This window comes from Falco cherrug, chromosome 1, assembly GCF_023634085.1.
Source record: "Falco cherrug isolate bFalChe1 chromosome 1, bFalChe1.pri, whole genome shotgun sequence".
In the NCBI taxonomy this organism is placed as follows: domain Eukaryota; kingdom Metazoa; phylum Chordata; class Aves; order Falconiformes; family Falconidae; genus Falco; species Falco cherrug.
In genome coordinates, this window is record NC_073697.1 from 50395353 (window position 1) to 50413491 (window position 18139).

General features: G+C 39.8%; 1 protein-coding gene across 6 annotated transcripts in view; it reads left to right on the plus strand.

The window, feature by feature from the left end:
- The window catches only part of AFAP1 (actin filament associated protein 1), a 121540-nt gene that overhangs the window by 63581 nt on the left and 39820 nt on the right, over positions 1-18139 (plus strand). For all 6 annotated transcript variants that reach the window (XM_055718174.1, XM_055718195.1, XM_055718162.1 and 3 more), the window contains exons 4-6: positions 8894-9002; positions 14488-14699; positions 17723-17902. In XM_055718174.1, the coding sequence (XP_055574149.1) occupies positions 8894-9002; positions 14488-14699; positions 17723-17902 (501 nt within the window). The remainder of the gene's footprint in view (positions 1-8893; positions 9003-14487; positions 14700-17722; positions 17903-18139) is intronic.

The following is an 18139-nucleotide window of genomic DNA, read 5'->3' on the forward strand; positions in this document are numbered from 1 at the left end:
TCACCATCCCAGTGTTCACTGCCAGCCTTTGTCCTTGTGTTTAAGTAGCTTTTTTTCCATCACTTTCATGCCTGTGCCACAGATGTCCTTTGAAATTGCAATCATACACCTCTTGGGTTTCATTTCCCTCCATTGTGTATGAGAAAGGCTCTAACAGTTTCATTTTGAGCTATGGTTTGATTCTAGTGAACTGTATCAGTATTTTTGTGATGCACCTGCAGTAAGGCTTGTGTTCTAGTTTGATTGCAAGTGACCAGAACAGCAGAGTGTCCTGGACACAGAATCATTTAGGTTGGAAAAAGACCCTTAAAATAATCGGGTCCAACTGTTAAGCAGCACTGCCAACTCCACCACTAAACCATGTCCATAAGCACCACATCTACACGTCTTTTTAAATACCTCCAGGGATGGTGACTCTACCACTTCCCTGGGCAGCCTGTTCCAGTGCTTGATAACTCTTTTGGTGCAGAAGTATTTCTGAACACCCAATCTAAACCTCCCCTGGTACAACCCGAGGCTGTTTCCTCTTGTCTTGTCACTTGTTACTTGGGAGAAGAGACCGACCCCCACCTTGCCACAACCTGCTGTCAAGCAGCTGTAGGGAACAGTAAGGTCCCCCCCTGAGCCTCCGTTTCTCCAGGCTAAACACCCCCAGTTCCCTCAGCCACTCCGTGTAAGACTTGTGCTCCAGACCCTTCACCAGCTTCATTGCCTGTCTCTGGACACGCTCCAGCACCTCAATGTCCGACCCAGGATTCCAGGTGCAGCCTCACCAGTGCCGAGTGCGCCGGGAGTTCCTGTGCTCATCCCTAATCCTGCTGGCTGCATTATTTTTGATACAAACCAGGATGCTATTGGCCTTCTTGGCCCCCTGAGCACACTGTGGTTGTGGAACACTTTCAGTCATCACATGTGATTGCATAAGGAATAAGGTTAAAGGAAAGTTTGCAGCCTCCTTTTTTGTGTTGGTCGTGTCCTGCAGGACACTGTAGTTGCCATTCCCGTTTGTCCTGGGTTGGGTTGGTGCGTTATTATTGGTGATTTATTTCACATTTGGAAATGGTATCACAGAAAAGCTTTAAAGTAATTTCCTTCTCAGTTCTTTTGTAGTATACCTTTATAATGATGCACATCACCGTATTTCAAAGCTTTCTTCATGTCCAAGCTTCCAGAATGAGCTGTTCCTGACTGCCTTTAACTGGAATTTGCATTTAAACTGGATGAGCTCAGGTCAGGTTTCAAGTAGAATTGAACTGCTTTACCAGATTCTTTCTATGATCATAGTGAAGCTATATGCCCTCTTTTCTGTCTTTGCTTACTGATTCTCTTTGACCTTCATATAAGAAAGCTATTAAATTACTAATGCCACAGATTTGGTAGGATATTGTCCCACCATTTTTCATAACATGCTCACACTTTTGGCCTCAGGTGTTTCATGTCTTGTTTCTATGCTGTACACGTCCATAAAACACCCTCCCTGTGCTCATAGTTAGGGACCTGCCTATTTTCTTTCCTAACCCTGCTCATTAAAGTTCTGTGTGCAAACACATGGGAAAGGAATTAGGGCAGTAAGTACCAAGGCTCCTCTTGTTTTTTTTGTGTGGTGCTCAGGCCCTTAGAGACTGTTGTTCCAGCGAAAATGGTGTTGCGCACACTTTGTTCACTGTACTGCCTGGTCTTGTCCTTACTGTCACGTTGTGTACCTGGATGAGCCTGGAAGAGGAAGGTGATTTTGTCTTTGCTGGGGAACATAGGCACAGATTGAGCCCAGTTACAATAACCACCACCGACTGAGGACCCCATACTGCTTAAAACTCAGGTTCATCTTTCTCTTGTAATATGCATGAAAGTGTTGCCTAGCCTTTTTTTTATTATTATTTCTTGGTACACCCAGACCCTTTTCTTGATATGAGTCAACTCTGTTGTTTTTTCCAAGTGATGCTTCCAACTGGCTGTGTAATAATCTTTTATTATAAAATCTGAATGATGCAGAAATACCATGGTTTTGTTTCTGCCTTATTCTTTTTCACTTTTGACTTTTTTTTTTTTTTTCTCTTTTGTTACTTCCATGGGGTCTGGAATTTATTTGCACCCCTGTCTTCCACAGAGTTTGGGTGTAACTTCCTCCAGCTATCTGTCTTTTCAGTGGTGCATTCTGTGCTCCAGTCTTTTCAGTTTTATTTAATATCTCAGACATTAATTAAATACAATGGCAAGAACAGAGATTTGAGCTTGTGCCTGGGTTCTGCTGCAGGCTGACATTGCTGTAAAGGACATGCAAGAACTGCTGGGTGCTATACTCAGTCAGTATTCTGTGTTGGTTTCTTACTGTTTCCATTTGGTCCTCATCACTGCCATCTTTACCTTCCTGTTGCTTAGCTAAAGGGGTTATTGGGTTATCTAAGTAGAAGTCAGATGTGTTGCATTTTCTGGGATGGTAACCCAGTTCCTGGTGAGGTTTCTGTGTCAGTGCTCTGCAGACAATCTTCAGATCAAACTGTGGAGCCATAGTATGCCCTGATTCATTCTTTAAATGCAAGCAAGTCTGTTCATATCCCTTTCCCATCATCAGGCTGTGCTTTCTGAGGCTGTGATCTTTTTGTAGTCACTATACTCTACATACTAAGCACTTTTCCAGCGATACCTTTAATTAGATACTCAACCCTGAGTCAGCAGGCACACTTTTAGGCTGTGTCAGCTGTATCTCCACTCCCTGGAGGACAGCATGCGAAGCGTGTACCTTGTTTTGTTCTTAGTGTTAGACCCGCTGGAGTCACTGTTCAGGATCACCCTAAGGAAGCACTTTGCTTATGCTTATCCTCATCCTCCACCTGATAATCACTTCCACTAGCGCTTCATGCTGGCCCCCCATCTGTTCGGCACTGCCATGGGAGCTGGTGGGTTACCAGTTCAGCTCTTTGTAGGATTGCCAGGGGTTGCTGGGCCTCCAGTCATGTCTGACTGGCTGTTGATTTCTTGGGCAATTCCTTTTGGTTGTTTTCCTGCTAACAGTGGTGACCCAGAGGCGTGTGCTGGAATTGCATGGGTACACTCACAGATGGTTGGGTGGGACTGTACCAACAGCCTGTCATGCAGCCATTACCCACCTTGAGGTGGGACTGACAGGGTTATTCTTGTCCAAAAAGCTGAGTTTGATGGCTGGCTGGCTGGTATGCTGTCTTTTGTCAGAGGTGCTCAGAAGCTGAAAAGAGAAGTTGTTAGAGTTCTTTCACATTATTTGGCTCCTGGTTTTATAGGGTCCAGCTGACAAGCCGAGAAGTTAATAACCTTAAAGTACAGAGCTGAGGTCAAATGAAGAATTCTCCGTTTCTGCTTGTCTACACTCAGGCTAATATATCCCTCCTGTACAGCCCAGTATAGTCTTAACATCCCATATGGTCAGTGCTTTTGTCCTGAATAAATCTAAGGTCCATCTAGGTCCTCAACTGCTGGCAATAAATGGTGATTTCTCTTTAGTGCCTTACCGATTTGGAGTTTATCTACAGAGCTTCCATACCAAGTGCATGGCAAGTACTTGTCATGGTTTAACCTTAGCCAGTAACTAAGTACCATGCAGCTGCCTGCTCACTGTGCTGCCCCCCGCCCCAGGTAGGATGGGAAGGAGAACTGGGAAACAGTAAAACCCATGGGTTGAGATAAGAACAGTTCAATAACTGAAATAAAGTAAAATGTAATAATAATTATTATTACTATTAATAATATTAATGAAAAGGAAAAAGAGAGAGAGAGGAATAAAACCCAAGAGAAACAAGCGGTGCACAATGCAGTTGCTCACCACCTGCTGACCGATGCCCAGCCGGTCCCCGAGCAGTGATCGGTGGCTCCTGGCCACCTCCCCCCAGTTTCTACACTGAGCGTGGCGCTCTATGGTATGGAATATCCCTTTGGCCAGTTTGGGTCACCTGTCCTGGCTCTGACCCCTCCCGGCTTCTTGTGCACCTGCTCACTGGCAGAGCACGGGGAACTGAATTCAAAGTCCTTCATTTAGAGTAAGCACTACATGGCAACAACTAAAACATCAGTGTGTTATCAACATAATTCTTATACTAAATCTGAAACACAGCACTGTACAAGCTATTAGGAATAAAATTAACTCTGTCCCAGCCTAAACCAGGACAGTACTAATGCCCAATTTCCAGCCTTTACAGTGGTACAGCGAAGCTTGGATGAAATGTGTGGTCAGTAATTTTGCCAATCGTATTGATACTCAGTTTGTTGATTCATCGTGCTTTCTGGGCATCCGTTTTTTACGTGTGGGGAAAAGGATCATAAACATGTAAGCACCCTTCACCCTTCAGGCTGAGGATGCACTGGGGTTGTACAGAGGTCATGGCTGAGCTTGCTGCGAAGCAAATGGCACGTGCATGTGTCAAGGTTTCTTCTTGACAGCCCACATTTGCCTGCTGGCTTCTGAATAGCTTTATTATGCAGTGTGTGACCACTTTTCCAGTCTCATGTTGCTGCTTTCAGTGTTGAGGGGTTACGTAGCAGCTGGCTCCACAGTCCGGCTGGATCCGAACTGGTGGTTGATCTAGTAACACACACGCGAGCATGGCCCTGGAATTGCTGGCAGCCTCTGCCTGCCGCACAGCCGTACTGACAGCCTCTGCTACAGCCACTGCTTGGCGCTGGAAATCTCCACATCCTAAATCATTGCATAAAGGGAGTTGTTTCTTTCTATTTCCTACAGAATGTAAGTCTTCCTTGGGGTGTAAAGTGATTTTATATCCTCAGGCCCCTAAACGATGACATTTATTTTCCTCTGTCTTTCATACTGCTTTCCACGCTATATAATTCCGTATCATCAGCAGGTATCAGCTAGTCAGTGTTACTGTCTACCTGCTCGGTACCCTCGCACAGAAGGGGGAGAAAAATTACTTTATCTGCTAGAATAACGAAAGAGAGAGATTATTTGTGCTGTCTGGAACACAGAGAGGCAGGTGGAAGGGAAGACCTTAATATGCCATAAAATCAGTATTTCCACTAAGTTTGTTTCATAGTGTCCAGTAGAATAGTGAGTTTTACGATGTAGGTAAATATTGCTTGTTATTTGGAGACACTTGTTTCTTTCTCTCAGCAATCCATCTTGTAAACTCCTGTAAGCTGGAGTTGGGCATCCCTTGCACAATCCAGTCTTCACTGTCTTCAGAGATCTCAGCTCTGTAGTGTAATTATCACCTTGTCCGCCTCTTGGTTCCAAATAAAGCATCTCTCATTTGGTCTCAGACCCAGCACCTGCCAAAGCCCTTCATCAGTATTACTGGTATTATTCTGGGCAACAATATCTCACTCATCTTTGTCTCTTTTTTTTTTTTTTTTTTTTTTTTTTTGCTCTCTCTGATGAGATAAAAATAACGGTTGTGGGGCTTTTTCTGACTCAGTTCTTATTCCTGTAATTGAGCAAGGCCATTTGTCTGGAAAGACAGCATTCTCTAGTTTTCTTCCCTCTTGCCTGAAAGCAGAAATTTGTGCTAATGCCTTCTTTGCAGGTTGCCAGGTCTTTCCTCCTGCTACCCCTCAAACTACACATGGTCTAAGGTTTTTTGAGATTTAATCCTTTTATAGAATATGTGAATAGTTTTGCGGGTCTTACAGCCTTTTTATCTTTCATGTAAACTAATTAAAAGTTATTGAATCAAGAGTTATTTCAGTTTGTAATTTTTAACTTCATCAAAATTATTCCACTAAAAATTGCTAAGTTGAAAGAATCAAACAATACAACTAGCAATCATTAAAAAAAGTCTTGTAAATATTAGTAAGTAATACCAGAATACTCAGATGTACTTCTTACATTTCTTGATGCTCAAACTCTTACATATTCCATAGCTCCCAAAAGATGTAGATGTTTGTGGTACAGATTTGACTGAGATATTTTTATTTGTATTTAATCAGTTGAATTTTCTTTCACTATTAAAACATCCTTGCTTTAATCAGAAAGTATTTAATGTTGGATGTTCCTGTTTCTCCTAATTATTTTTTTTAAAAAAATCTTTTTTATAATTCTTTTCAACTTTGTGATGGCAAGCACTGCAAAACGCATTTCAGAGAGGAGGGCTGGGTTAATTCAGCAATGGATTCCATCTGTGTTGACGTTGGCTGCACAGACCAGCCCGCCCCAGCTGTATGAAGTAACTGGTGCTCCAGCAGGGTCAAATTCAGACAAGCACCATTTGTGTTTCATTTCCTTTTTTCTTTCTTTCTGAATAACATTTTGTCTAAAAACAAGGATTCCCCCCCACCCCACCCCCCACTTCCCGATCTGTATTGGAACCTCTTATTTGTTTCTGGATAAAAGATAGCTTTGAAACCTTGGTGCTGTGTCAAGGCAAAATTGGAATGCCTCTTGGGACGGGTATTTCCTGGGTGAATTAGGTTTAATAATGATAGGAATTTCATATATTGTATATACACCTGACGGGAAAAATAGTTTAAGGCTAGACCAAGATATTAATGTATCTGTCTAATGAAAGGGATGGTATGAATCTGCACTGCCCCAGGAACAAACCTTGACCCCAACTCACTTGAGCAAGGCTCTACCCAGCTGCATGAAGGGAGAAAATACTAACTCTTTGAAGGCAGTTTCCTCTGTTGTATCTAGCATTTCATGCCACACGGAGCTGGTGTGTGCAGGTTTGTAGGGCAAAATTAATAATTTCTGCAATTTTTCCAATATTAACAAACAGGTAATATTTTTTTAATGTCCCTTTATGCCTGTTGCACAGCAGCAAACCTTGAAAGACTCATTTGTTTTGCTGTGATGTGCAGATTTGTAATTTGGGGTTTTTTTCAGCAGAATGACAGGGACACTACACTTGAAGTTGTATTTTTCCATTATTTTGCTTCTCGGTCTGATAATTTCTCTAGCAAAACTGGTCTGTGAGGAAAACTCATTTGGTTCACATTGTAGATAACAGTAATTGCCATCTCTTATCTGTAATTGAGTGTGACACATGAAATTGGCTGTATCATTTCATGTAGAAGTAGTATTAGTGTAAATCTCAATCTGACCAAGAACCTCTGTGTTCAGTCATGAATTGGTTCATTGTTTGTGAAGAAGTTTCTGATTTTAACTGGGTGAACGAGGGGAAGTCAGCGTGGGATGAGCTGGATTGCAGGTTTAGTCACAAGCTTCTTGCCTTCCTGCACATTGGGAATACACAAGCACTTTCTGCAAGGTGGAATAACCTACTCAATATGAATTTAGCTGCAGAGCACACCAAGGGTGGGACTTTTCTTGCTGATGTTGTTAAGAACAAGATGTCTGGAGTAGGTGTGTAATCGGTAATGAGATTTGGAGATGTCTAGTTTTGAAATACGCAAAGATGAATCCAGAAATATTCTGTGTGCCCACAGAAATAATTTCATTACAGCTAATGTCATGTGTTATTAAAGCTCAGGTTTCTCCCACGTAACTTTAGCTCTATAGCAAAAGAGGACTATAGTCACTGTGGCTTCATCTGTGTTATGTGGAAGAAGGCTCTGTGCCCCTGCTAGACTGTTCAGCCCACCTGAGCTGCAGTCCAGAAATGTCTGTGTGTGACCATGACCAAAGCCCACCCTGACTAGTTTCTTACTTCATTATCTCTGTTCCCTGAGTTTAGACTTGATCAGTCTAATGCAGACAAACACTGTTACATCTCTTTCATTACATGAAAAAAGAGAAAGTTGTATTGAAAAAAATGTTACTGCAGAAATGAGACTCTGCTTACAAGTTACATTTTTGTAATAGTACAATTAGCCGCTGGTGTTGGAAAAAGACTTCAGTATTTTTTCTAATGCGAAAATACAGAACTAAAAGCCTGTGGCAAATATGAATGAGTTCTATAAAATACCGTTGTTTTGGTACTTGTTAAAGAAATAGATCAGTATAGTCATATGGAAGAAGTCACAGAGTACTAAATTTACTTTGTTACTATATCAACATACCAGCAGTCAGTCAGTTTAAAATTTAAAGCAGGTTTATATTTAGAAAAGAAGCATTTTAGAATTTGACCTGGTATTTGAAATATTTATTTTGTCAGATAATAGTTTCTTGCTGTTCCAAATGTTTCATTGGATGTAGCTCAGTTTTCACTATGTAGAAATAGCATTTTAAAAATTAATGTCTATATTAAGAATTGTTTTGCCATTGAAAAACAAAACACATTTTGAAAATATGGGCTAAATTATCTGTCCTTATCTCTGCCAGCCCAGGCTATTTAACTTTTCTAAAATGTGCAACCAAACTGTTGTGTGCTGCTGTAATACAAGTTATTTTAGGTGTAAAATACTAATAAATCAGCCTTAACACTATTAAGTGGTATATGCAAAGAAATCTCTTTCCTACATAGACCCTTCAGATTTCTAGTTCTTAAAAAGAGAGCTATATCTTTTCAACATTTTTACCGCTTAATGCTTGTAGAAAGAGCTTAGCTGTTTTCTTGATTTTGCCATCCTTAGCAGTGGCAAGTAGGATCCTACTGTGTTTGTATCCCCAAAGGACTCGGAGGACATGCAGGAAGGTTCTGCTTCATCATGAGTGGAGGTAAAGGTCATGAAGCATGATTAAGTCACTTTATTGCTTCAAATCTCAACCTCTACTTATTATTGTTTAATGATAACGACCTAAGAGGAACTTGAGGTTTAGATTTAAACCTGTTTCACTTCTAAAAGATGTTACCCAGCAGAACACGCCTTATTCAAAGGACAACATCCAATTCACCCTTCGAGAGTCTTGCCTTTAGAGATAGTTAACATAAGAAACAGTCACAAGAGCAGACATCGGGTCTATAAGGCTGGTGACATTAGCACTGATTGCGAGCACGTTCTAACCATGTTTAATTTAACACCTTGTTGGTCTGTAATATTTTTTTCTTTTTTTTTCTTCATTTAGCCACCAGACAATGGGCCTCCACCACTACCAACATCTTCCCTTCCTGAAGGCTATTACGAAGAGGCGGTGCCACTTAGTCCTGGGAAGGCTCCTGAGTATATCACTTCCAGTGAGTAATATATTTCCAGATCATTTTCTGAGCAATTGGTAATTCCAGTGTCCTTCAGCTTTTTTAGTATTTGACAGCTACATCTTTATTACTGCAGTGGTGATGGGTCATAAGCGTGGCTTAGACCATTTGGCACCAGTTTTGGTTATCCTCATCGGCCGTGCATTGGTTTGGTTTGCAGAACTGTTCTGTTGTGCACAAACCAGGCTCCTTTTGGAGGAAGCTAAACCTGGAGCTCATAATTAGGTGCACATAAATATGTTCCAGCTGTTATTGGAGATACAGGGTCCAAATCAGCCACTGCTTTTTTGCACAGCTTTCAACCACAAAGATGGTGGGGGCATTGGACCAGGAGTCCTGAGTTAAATGTTGTCCAGGCTAAACCCCTCTAAGCTCACAATACTGTGATTGTAGAGGTCTCAGAAAGCGGTGTTGATCTGCAGATCTACTGGTATCCCTGTATTGCACTGAATTACTTGCTAAAGTAGACAAATAAAAAGAAGGGAATCATTGGAAAGATGGGATTTGCAGCATTTCTGATGACCCATTGTGGAAAGGGATAAAGCAACCATGCTGGCTCCCACAAGCCATATTTGATGCACATGACATTATTTTTGTGGCTACTCATTTAGAGCAAAAAGCAGAGGGCTACCTCCTAACTGACCACCAGAAGGAGCGTCCTTCTTCACACACAAATGCTCTTTCTCATGTCCAGATACTTACCCAAAGACATGTGCACTTAAGAGGAGCTGTGCTGAGAGCACACTGCCGAAACACTGAAATGACTGCTTTGAGCATTTACACGGAGGCAGTAAACAGGACATTATGTACCAAAAAATCGCGAAGTTTTTCTTTTTTTCTGCTTTTTTGTTGGCTGGAGTAATTTATTACTTGTGTATGGCTGATATGTCACTCGTCATTATTTCTGTGGCCCAAAGATTAAAGGCATGTCTTCCCCATTTTATACCCATTTTTATTATTTGAACCAGAACAAATTAATATCTCTGTTCTTAAAACATACATAGGGCTCACCTTAGAACATTATTTGTTTGTATGTTGCACAAACTGAGGTTATCTGGCAGCTCAGAATTTACCTAAGAAATGAAAAGTAAGAAAGAATTTAATATACTTTAGAGCAAGTGAAGGAAAATACAGTCTTAGCAGAGCAGCAGCATCACTCCTCTGTTCATCTCCTCCCTTGAAATGCTGCAGGGTGGTCCTGCTACACCCTGTAATCCAGTGAACTGCTGATTTGTGTTTTGTCATTAAACAGCAGCCATGGTTAGGCAGAAAAATATTAATAGTACAAATATTAATAGCACTACTAAAGGATCATCTAGGGAAAAAAACAGACAAAATATGAAACTGATTTTTTACTGTACTTAGCTGTCCAAATCCATAAAAATATTTAGGATGTCAGCCTTAAAAGTTGATTAAATTCCGTAATTTAAGTACCGATATCCAGGCATTTAAAGCTCCATTAGTGTAACTTACCATCTCACTTGCTGTGATTTTGCTATATTTCCTTAGGTCCTGAACTCCTTATCATCCCTTTTAATTTGTGTTAAAAGTATTCCACTCTTCATTGGTAATTAAATTACTTTTAAATTCGCTGTGCCATTAGTAATATATTTCCACTCAAGCAAAACTTCCACTAAATCCAGTTGTGTGATAATTAAAACAAGCCACCGAAGCAGTGTATTAACCAAAGATGTAGCGTTAGCTGTTTTGCCTGTTTGAGATAGAGAAGACCTTAAGAAGCACTAAAAGAAGCAAGAATAAACTGCTAAACAACTGTTGGGCTATATGCCTATGGATATTTTTGTAATGTCAGTAGCAAAGAGGCTTACATACCAGAGAATGAAATATCCGTCACTTCCCCAGATCCCTGTAATCTGCAAACAAACACTTGCAGGTAGATGAAAACAAGGCTGTATATGCCTTGTCTGATAACTCTCACTTTATTAAAAGCTCCTGGTCGGCACAATGTGCCTAAATTATTACAGACTAATCTTTGGAATATGCTGTTACAAGTAATGTGATTTTCACCCCTTAACAGTGGAAAATTTTGGTGAAGGGTGAAAAGGCAGTGTCAAAAGAAGGTAGAGCAATCAGAAAATGCAGAAGATTAAAAAAAAAAAAAAAAAAAAAAAAAAAAAAAAGGAGATTAACAGCATTGGAGTGTTGTATCAGTGCATCCAGAGTCTCAGGAGGCTTTAATAGGCTGAATAAAGCCACTTGGTTTTGGAAAGGCATTTTTCACTTTTTCTAAGCGTCCTGGTTTGTGTCTCAGAGCCCAAAAGCCTTGTTTTGGGTATGGTGCAGCAGTCTGGAGAAACAAAGAGTAGAGGTGGGTTGTGGCAAAGAGCCACAGAGTCTCAGCGAGGATGATAGGAGTGCTCCAAGGTGGTCATCCTTCCTGGTGTGAGTCACACAGCAAACTCTTCTTCTGGCCAAGAGTCCCACAAACCAGAAAGAGAAGAAACATGAGGAACAGTTAATGGGCAGGATATGGCAGCAGGTCCCCAGAGATCCCGTTAGAGGGTGGGATCCTCAGCAGCTCCTGTTGGCTTTCATCCTCCTATAAACAGATATTTGGATGAACCTGCAACTGCTGTGCCAGCCGAGTCCCCCTGCTGATCATACAATTGATGGCTAACACGAAATCTGCACTTGGACTGCACGTGAGCCACATAGGAAGTACCTGTAGGATATTTAATATACAGAATTTCAATCTCTACTTTGAAGTCTGAATCAGGACATCCTACAATTAATCTTTTTGAAACTGGTAAAACATGCTGTAAGAAAAAAAATTATTGTTGTGAGGAAAAAAGCAATGATCTAACCCATTAATTTTGCTGAAAAGAAGCCGAGATTATTCCATGGGGTTCATGGTAAGTAGCAAAACAACTTTTTGATATATGGCAAATAGATGACTGGTAAATTTATCCAAGGTGAAACCTTCTTTTCTGCAATATGAAAAGGCTAAACCATGTCCTAAAGAAGAAGGAAAACCAGCATGTTAAAACAGATTCAGTTTTTGCATCCTTTTGATTGATGCACTTAAAAATGCAGATGGGGAAGGCATATTTGATAGACCAACCTCCGATAGAAAAGTCTTTGACTCTGTCATGCAAACATCCCTTCTCCAGCGTTTACTCAGGGTGTAGAAAAATGACCCAGTGCCACTCTCTTGGGAAGGCTATACTGGGGAGTGTCCCTCCTGTACAGTCACATTTCCAGCTGATCTGATGAAAATTAGCCCCCAGACACTCCTGCAGTTTTGGACCAAATATCTTATTAGTAATTAAACAGAAAACAAAAAAAAAAAAAAATCAAACAGAGTAGTATTTCCATATCTCAAGATATGAGTAGTGACTTCTGCTTCTTACCTTAAAAAAAAAAAAAAAAAGTTTCAGAATACTATTATTGCCAAGACTAGAAGAAAATCACAAATGAGGTAAAATAGTCTCATAGAAAGGGAGCAAACGTCAAGGTGAACATTGCGACAGTGTGGCACAGCTGCAACAAGGATCAGTACTAAATTCAGGAAAGGGCTGAGGAGGTTATGGGCATCTAAATATTTCTCTTTGGAAAAGGAAAAGGAGGAGTTAAAAGATGAAGTTCTCGGAGAGACAGCAACTTTAGGTTATGGCAGCTTGTCCCTTAGCCTGTGTCTTTGGGAGAAGGCCTTCTTGAAGACACTAATTTAATGACTAGACCTTACATCTTCATGACACCACATGAATCATTGGCTTTGAACAGACTGGCATGCTGCTGTGTGCTTGAGACTGGTCCATGAGCTCTCAAGCATTTCCTGGTGTTTCTGTGTGAAGTTTGTGGATAGCCACTCCAAAAGGAGGTTGGGGGAGCGGGGAGAAGGTTTTGGTTTGGTTCTGGTTTTGACAGGCTTTTCTTCAGGACGTTTTCCTGCTTCATGGGGAGGAAGAAAGAAGAGATGAAGTGGCAAGTTCTACTAAATCATACACATTCTTTTAAACAAATACGCAAAAATAAATACTCTGAAATTAATGTTTCCCAGTCTGTCAGCTTAAACATCTAACAAAATTTTCCATCTTTCTCTTGATTTTTATAATGCAAGTGAAAAAGTGTAGTGTTTTCCCATTGACAATCATCTGAGGCTTTTACCAGTTGCTCACGTGGAGCTGCCCTAAACCAAATGCGCCATGGAATTGACAGAAGATGGCAATTCAATTTAATTAAAAAAAAAAAAAAAGTTTCCAGACCTTCAAATTTTATTTTCATTTCACTTTGCGATGAAGATACACTGTTTTGTACGCTTTTGTGAAACCACAAATTGGATTGGAATATCTAGTCTTGTTCGGGAGATGTGAGGTCTGGCTATATCCCATTCTGGCCATGCACGTAGGGAGGAGCTGACGTAGAATGAGCTTTCCAGCAATCCACTCTCTTGTCCTCTTCCCATTTGTCCCAGGTCTCCTTCCTACCTCCCAACAGTGTCCTAAATACCCAGCTAAAGCAAATGAGAGATTTTCTTCCAACTTCTGGCCTAAAAATATATCAAAGTCTACTTGAAATGTTTAGATGAAATTTCAGCTGTTAAAAATATTCCAAGCAATTTTCCTCCACGGGTGCATGTGCCAGTGGATAGCCGTCATGCCTTCAGGTGTTATTATCTGAAGGGCTTTCTATCTACATACCCACACAAAGAAATAAATTAGTATGGATGGTGGAAGAGAGGGTTCTGTGACAATGGCAAATTGGGTTTGTAGTTGAGGGAACTGCTGGAGCTGACTGCATCACTGAAAATGGAAAGCCTGAGCAAACTGTTTAATTAAAAAGGAATCATGCCATTCCATCACCAAACTGGGAGCAGGATTAAGGATTTTAGGCAAAGCACATAACAAAACTTATTTTGGCAGAAAGCCTTCGACTCCAGCAGAATCTAGAGTTCAAGGAACAGCATTGTCTATTCAGCGTTAATTGTATCAGTGCAGGTGCTGTATTTGAGAATTATATGAAGTGTTATGATAGGTAGATAATGCCCTGTGATGTACTTTTGTGACCTTCATCATATTCAGTGTTTGTTTCTTAACATGCTGTACTAATACTGACATTTCTGAGCCTACATTTTGTGTTATGTGATAGGGCAAGATGAAGATGTTTCTGTGTAAAAGAATTACAAAAGATGAAGGTATCTACCAAATAGTATTTCGAAGTTAATAAAACACTACCTAAAATTCTAGCTATGTATTGCCAGCTTATTCTTTCAATTAAAATCCCCATGGTGTCAGTATGGGTCTTCTATAAAGTTTCATAATGGAGCAGCATCTTATTCAATTAACTTAATGTATTGATACTTCTAAGCACTGAGACAGTAATTTGTTCGTGGCTGACTTTCAAAAGCCTTAACTTAAAATGTACCCTGTTGATATTTTCCATTATTTCAGTATGCTTCACGGCTATAATGTTTTAATTTGACACTTTCATGCTTTTCTTAAAGATTATGACTCAGATGCTATGAGCAGCTCTTACGAATCCTACGATGAAGAGGAGGAGGATGGAAAGGGGAAGAAAATGAGACATCAGTGGCCTTCTGAGGAGGCCTCTATGGATCTGGTGAAGGATGCCAAAATCTGTGCCTTCCTCCTTAGAAAGAAACGATTTGGGCAATGGACCAAACTACTGTGTGTTATCAAAGAAAACAAACTACTGGTAATTTTTATTTTTATCTAGCTATATTTTCTTTGTACCTTTTAGATGATGTACTTATTTTTTACAAGAATCTGGGTTTTGGAATATGTTCTGCAAACAGTGGCCTTACCAAAGAGTTTGGTCATGATTTACCCAAGAAGCAGAGAAGCACTGAAATTATAAGTGTATCCTTTAGCCACTTGGAACTTTGATTTTTATTGCACTTAAACTTAAACCCAGGCAGTTCCCTGACACTAGAAAGAAAGCCTGGCCTGTTATCTTCTGACATATTTAATTTGGAAAAAAAATTGCTGAAACTGTAAATCCAATCTTTCATTCCCTGCGGACAAAAAAACTCATAGGGAGCTTTGTATATGAACTGTTGGATCAGACCGCTGGAGAGAAAAGTTCCTTGTTAGGCTGAGAATTCACTTGGCAGCATATGCCGTGGTAATGTATACACTTTAAACTAAACCTTTGCCATCTGTTCTGCGGTAATTACAGATGCAGTATTCACATGATGCACAGCTGCATTATAGAAAGGAAAGAAACAAGTGGATGTATTTGTTCCTTAAGCAAATCTGTTATGTTTCTTTCTGATTGGAGGCACCAGAAAAAGATTGCGTAAGTTAGTAAATTATAATTATCTGGCGATTGATATATTTTTATTTTCTCAAAAGAGAGCCTAATAGAGGGGAACACTTATTTCTGTGTCATTATAAGTGAACTAATACTTACAGTACTAAATATGTTGGGGTCTTAAGCACTCCCTACCTTCCTGTCTGGTGCTTCCAACAGTTGTTACTAATCATGTAACTAATAATTACTGCAGTATCACAAATGTTAAAAGCTGATTAACAAGTGATAGAACATTTTCTGTAGAACCTCAGCATTCTACACTGGCACAATGTAGCTTAGGTGTGTTCACTTCCCAAGTATATTTTTGCTTATGGCAGTATAGAGAATAGCAAGGTATGAAGTAGAGGTTTCTGAAAATACAGCTTGAATGAATTTGCCAGTTTTCAGTGGTTACTGAGGATTTAATTTTTGTATTGTCCTCTGTTTAAATGTTGACTAGAATGTTAATCCTGATTCAGTTTTTATTATATATTTTGATATAATGCCATTATCCTTAGCCCACATTTTTAGCATCATATATCAGGATCATACCAAATTTCAGGACTGTCTGATAATAGCTTGAAGAAAAAGACAGAAAGAGGGAAAGAGTCAGATTTTTCTCTGAAGTCACACAATATTTCTTCTACAATTATGTTTGTTGTTTTGTGTAGAAATATGTTATTTTTTCTATTTTCATTTCCTTTAGCCACATGTGTGGTCTGAAAAGGTTTTAATTTCCTTATAGGGACTGTTTTTCAGTAATTCTGTAATGGGGATTAAAAAAATAAAAATCACAATAGGAGTCTAATACCAAGTTACACAAGATTGGTTTATTGTTTGAAGGAGGACTTAGACATTTAACTTATGAGATATGCAAGTAAAACAAATATATGTTCTTAGGGATTAGTAATTGCTTGTGTTATAAATGCAACTGTCATCATAAAACCAAAATATTTTAACTAGAATTAGACATTAGAAATCAGTTTTTGTAGGGAATTGTTTTTACTTAGTCTTTAATATATAGATACTTCAGTTTTAGTGATGTATATTTGTAATTAAAATATTTAAATGAATATAAAGGGAATTCTATGCTGCTTATTGCTGCTTCAAGTGATTAGTCTTGTATGTTTTCAAGATTTCATAGCTTGAAAACAATATTTTTTTAATGTTACAAACTTAAAATCTGTGACCAAGCTAGGGAAACTTTGAGTTAATGGACTTTGGAGAGGGAATGAAGATTATGAGTGATCTGCAGAGGCTGGTTTAGAGTAGCTGTATTTACTCAGCATAAATTACAGTGTTTATAACATACTTTTAACAGCTACTGTCTTCCTGACAGTTGCATCATGACATGAACACTGCTACAGACATGCAAAATTTTGTGCTTTTTACTGTTCTCATTTATACTCTATGTATGCATATAATAATTAGTCTTCTTTATTATCAGATACATTCTTTATTATCAGATACCTCTTTATAATCAGATACCTTCTTAGCCTTCGTGCTTATTTGTAAGAGTGAAAGCCCGATTTACATAAATATATAAAATAACTGGATGTTCATATACACAGTTAAATGTTCTGTAGCCTGGCACTATGACAGCTTTAGGAACCTCAGCTCTCCTGATGTGTTGGAAGGTGGGTATAGGGTTAGGGTCTTATAGGACAAGTGATGCAACGTGGAACCCTTCACCTTTAGATCACCAATTCAAACTTAGAGCAGGTCACCAGTGATCCAGCATGAAATGGCTGTTAATTGACAGCATTTACTAATGAGAGAAAAAAACATCGTCATATACATATATGTAAGTCATATAGTTTTAGTCAGGAGCTTACAAAGTAAACTAACATGGAGATTTATGCAGCTTCGTGCAATGACTATTAAACTGTATTAGCTGAAAAAGTGGGGCTTTGCCCCCTTTCCACACTGTGGCAATATTGAAGAAAAAGAACAGCTGAGCGAGGCATGTGCCACTGCCCCTGCAGCTGCAGTGTGTAGGCACTGATGTAGATTTGCCTTGGTGTGCTGGGCTGTTGATGGAGGGCAGGGTAAACATCTGGGCTTTAAAGTCATTAACTGTACAAGTTTATTCTGTGAACAGATACCCTATATCTCCCTCTTCCTACCTGATCAAGGTCAAGGTTGAGTCATAAGGATAACATAGAGAAGCTTAATGCTCTCTATATCTTCTACCTGTCCTGCAATAGAAGAAGTCTGTCAATGTCAGTCTGGAAGTAATTCTGCTTTTACAGAGGGGATGAGAAGGAGAAATGCAAAGTTGGCATTGGCTGAACTCTGTGGTATGAGGTAAAGGGATGTGTGAAAAGCATTAAAATTAAAAAACAGCGTTTCCATATAATAACAGCTTTCCCCCAAGGTTCAGAAAAGTTATATCTAACTTTTGAACTTTCTTTGCATTTATTTAGTGTTACAAAAGTTCCAAGGACCAGCAGCCCCAGATGGAACTGCTCCTGAATGACTGCAGTATCACATACATTCCCAAAGACAGCAAAAAGAAGAAGCATGAGCTGAAAATCTCACACCAAGGAGCAGATGCCCTGGTTCTGGCAGTGCAGAGCAAAGAGCAGGCGGAACAGTGGCTAAAGGTAAGGGGGCATTTCTGACCGGGAGCTTTTCCACTCACAAAGCGCTTCCACTGCCTTCTCAGTTGCTGTTAAAAACTGAGATACAGACAGCAGTTTTCAGGCAAATTGAGCCCACTTCAATCCTATGTAATTTATGACTGCAGAAATACAGACTTAATGTTTAGGTCCCGGAGCAGCTCCTCAGGCAGACTGGCAGCTCAGTGTTAACGCAGGTGTTGCTGCTGCGTGTGGTTTTTG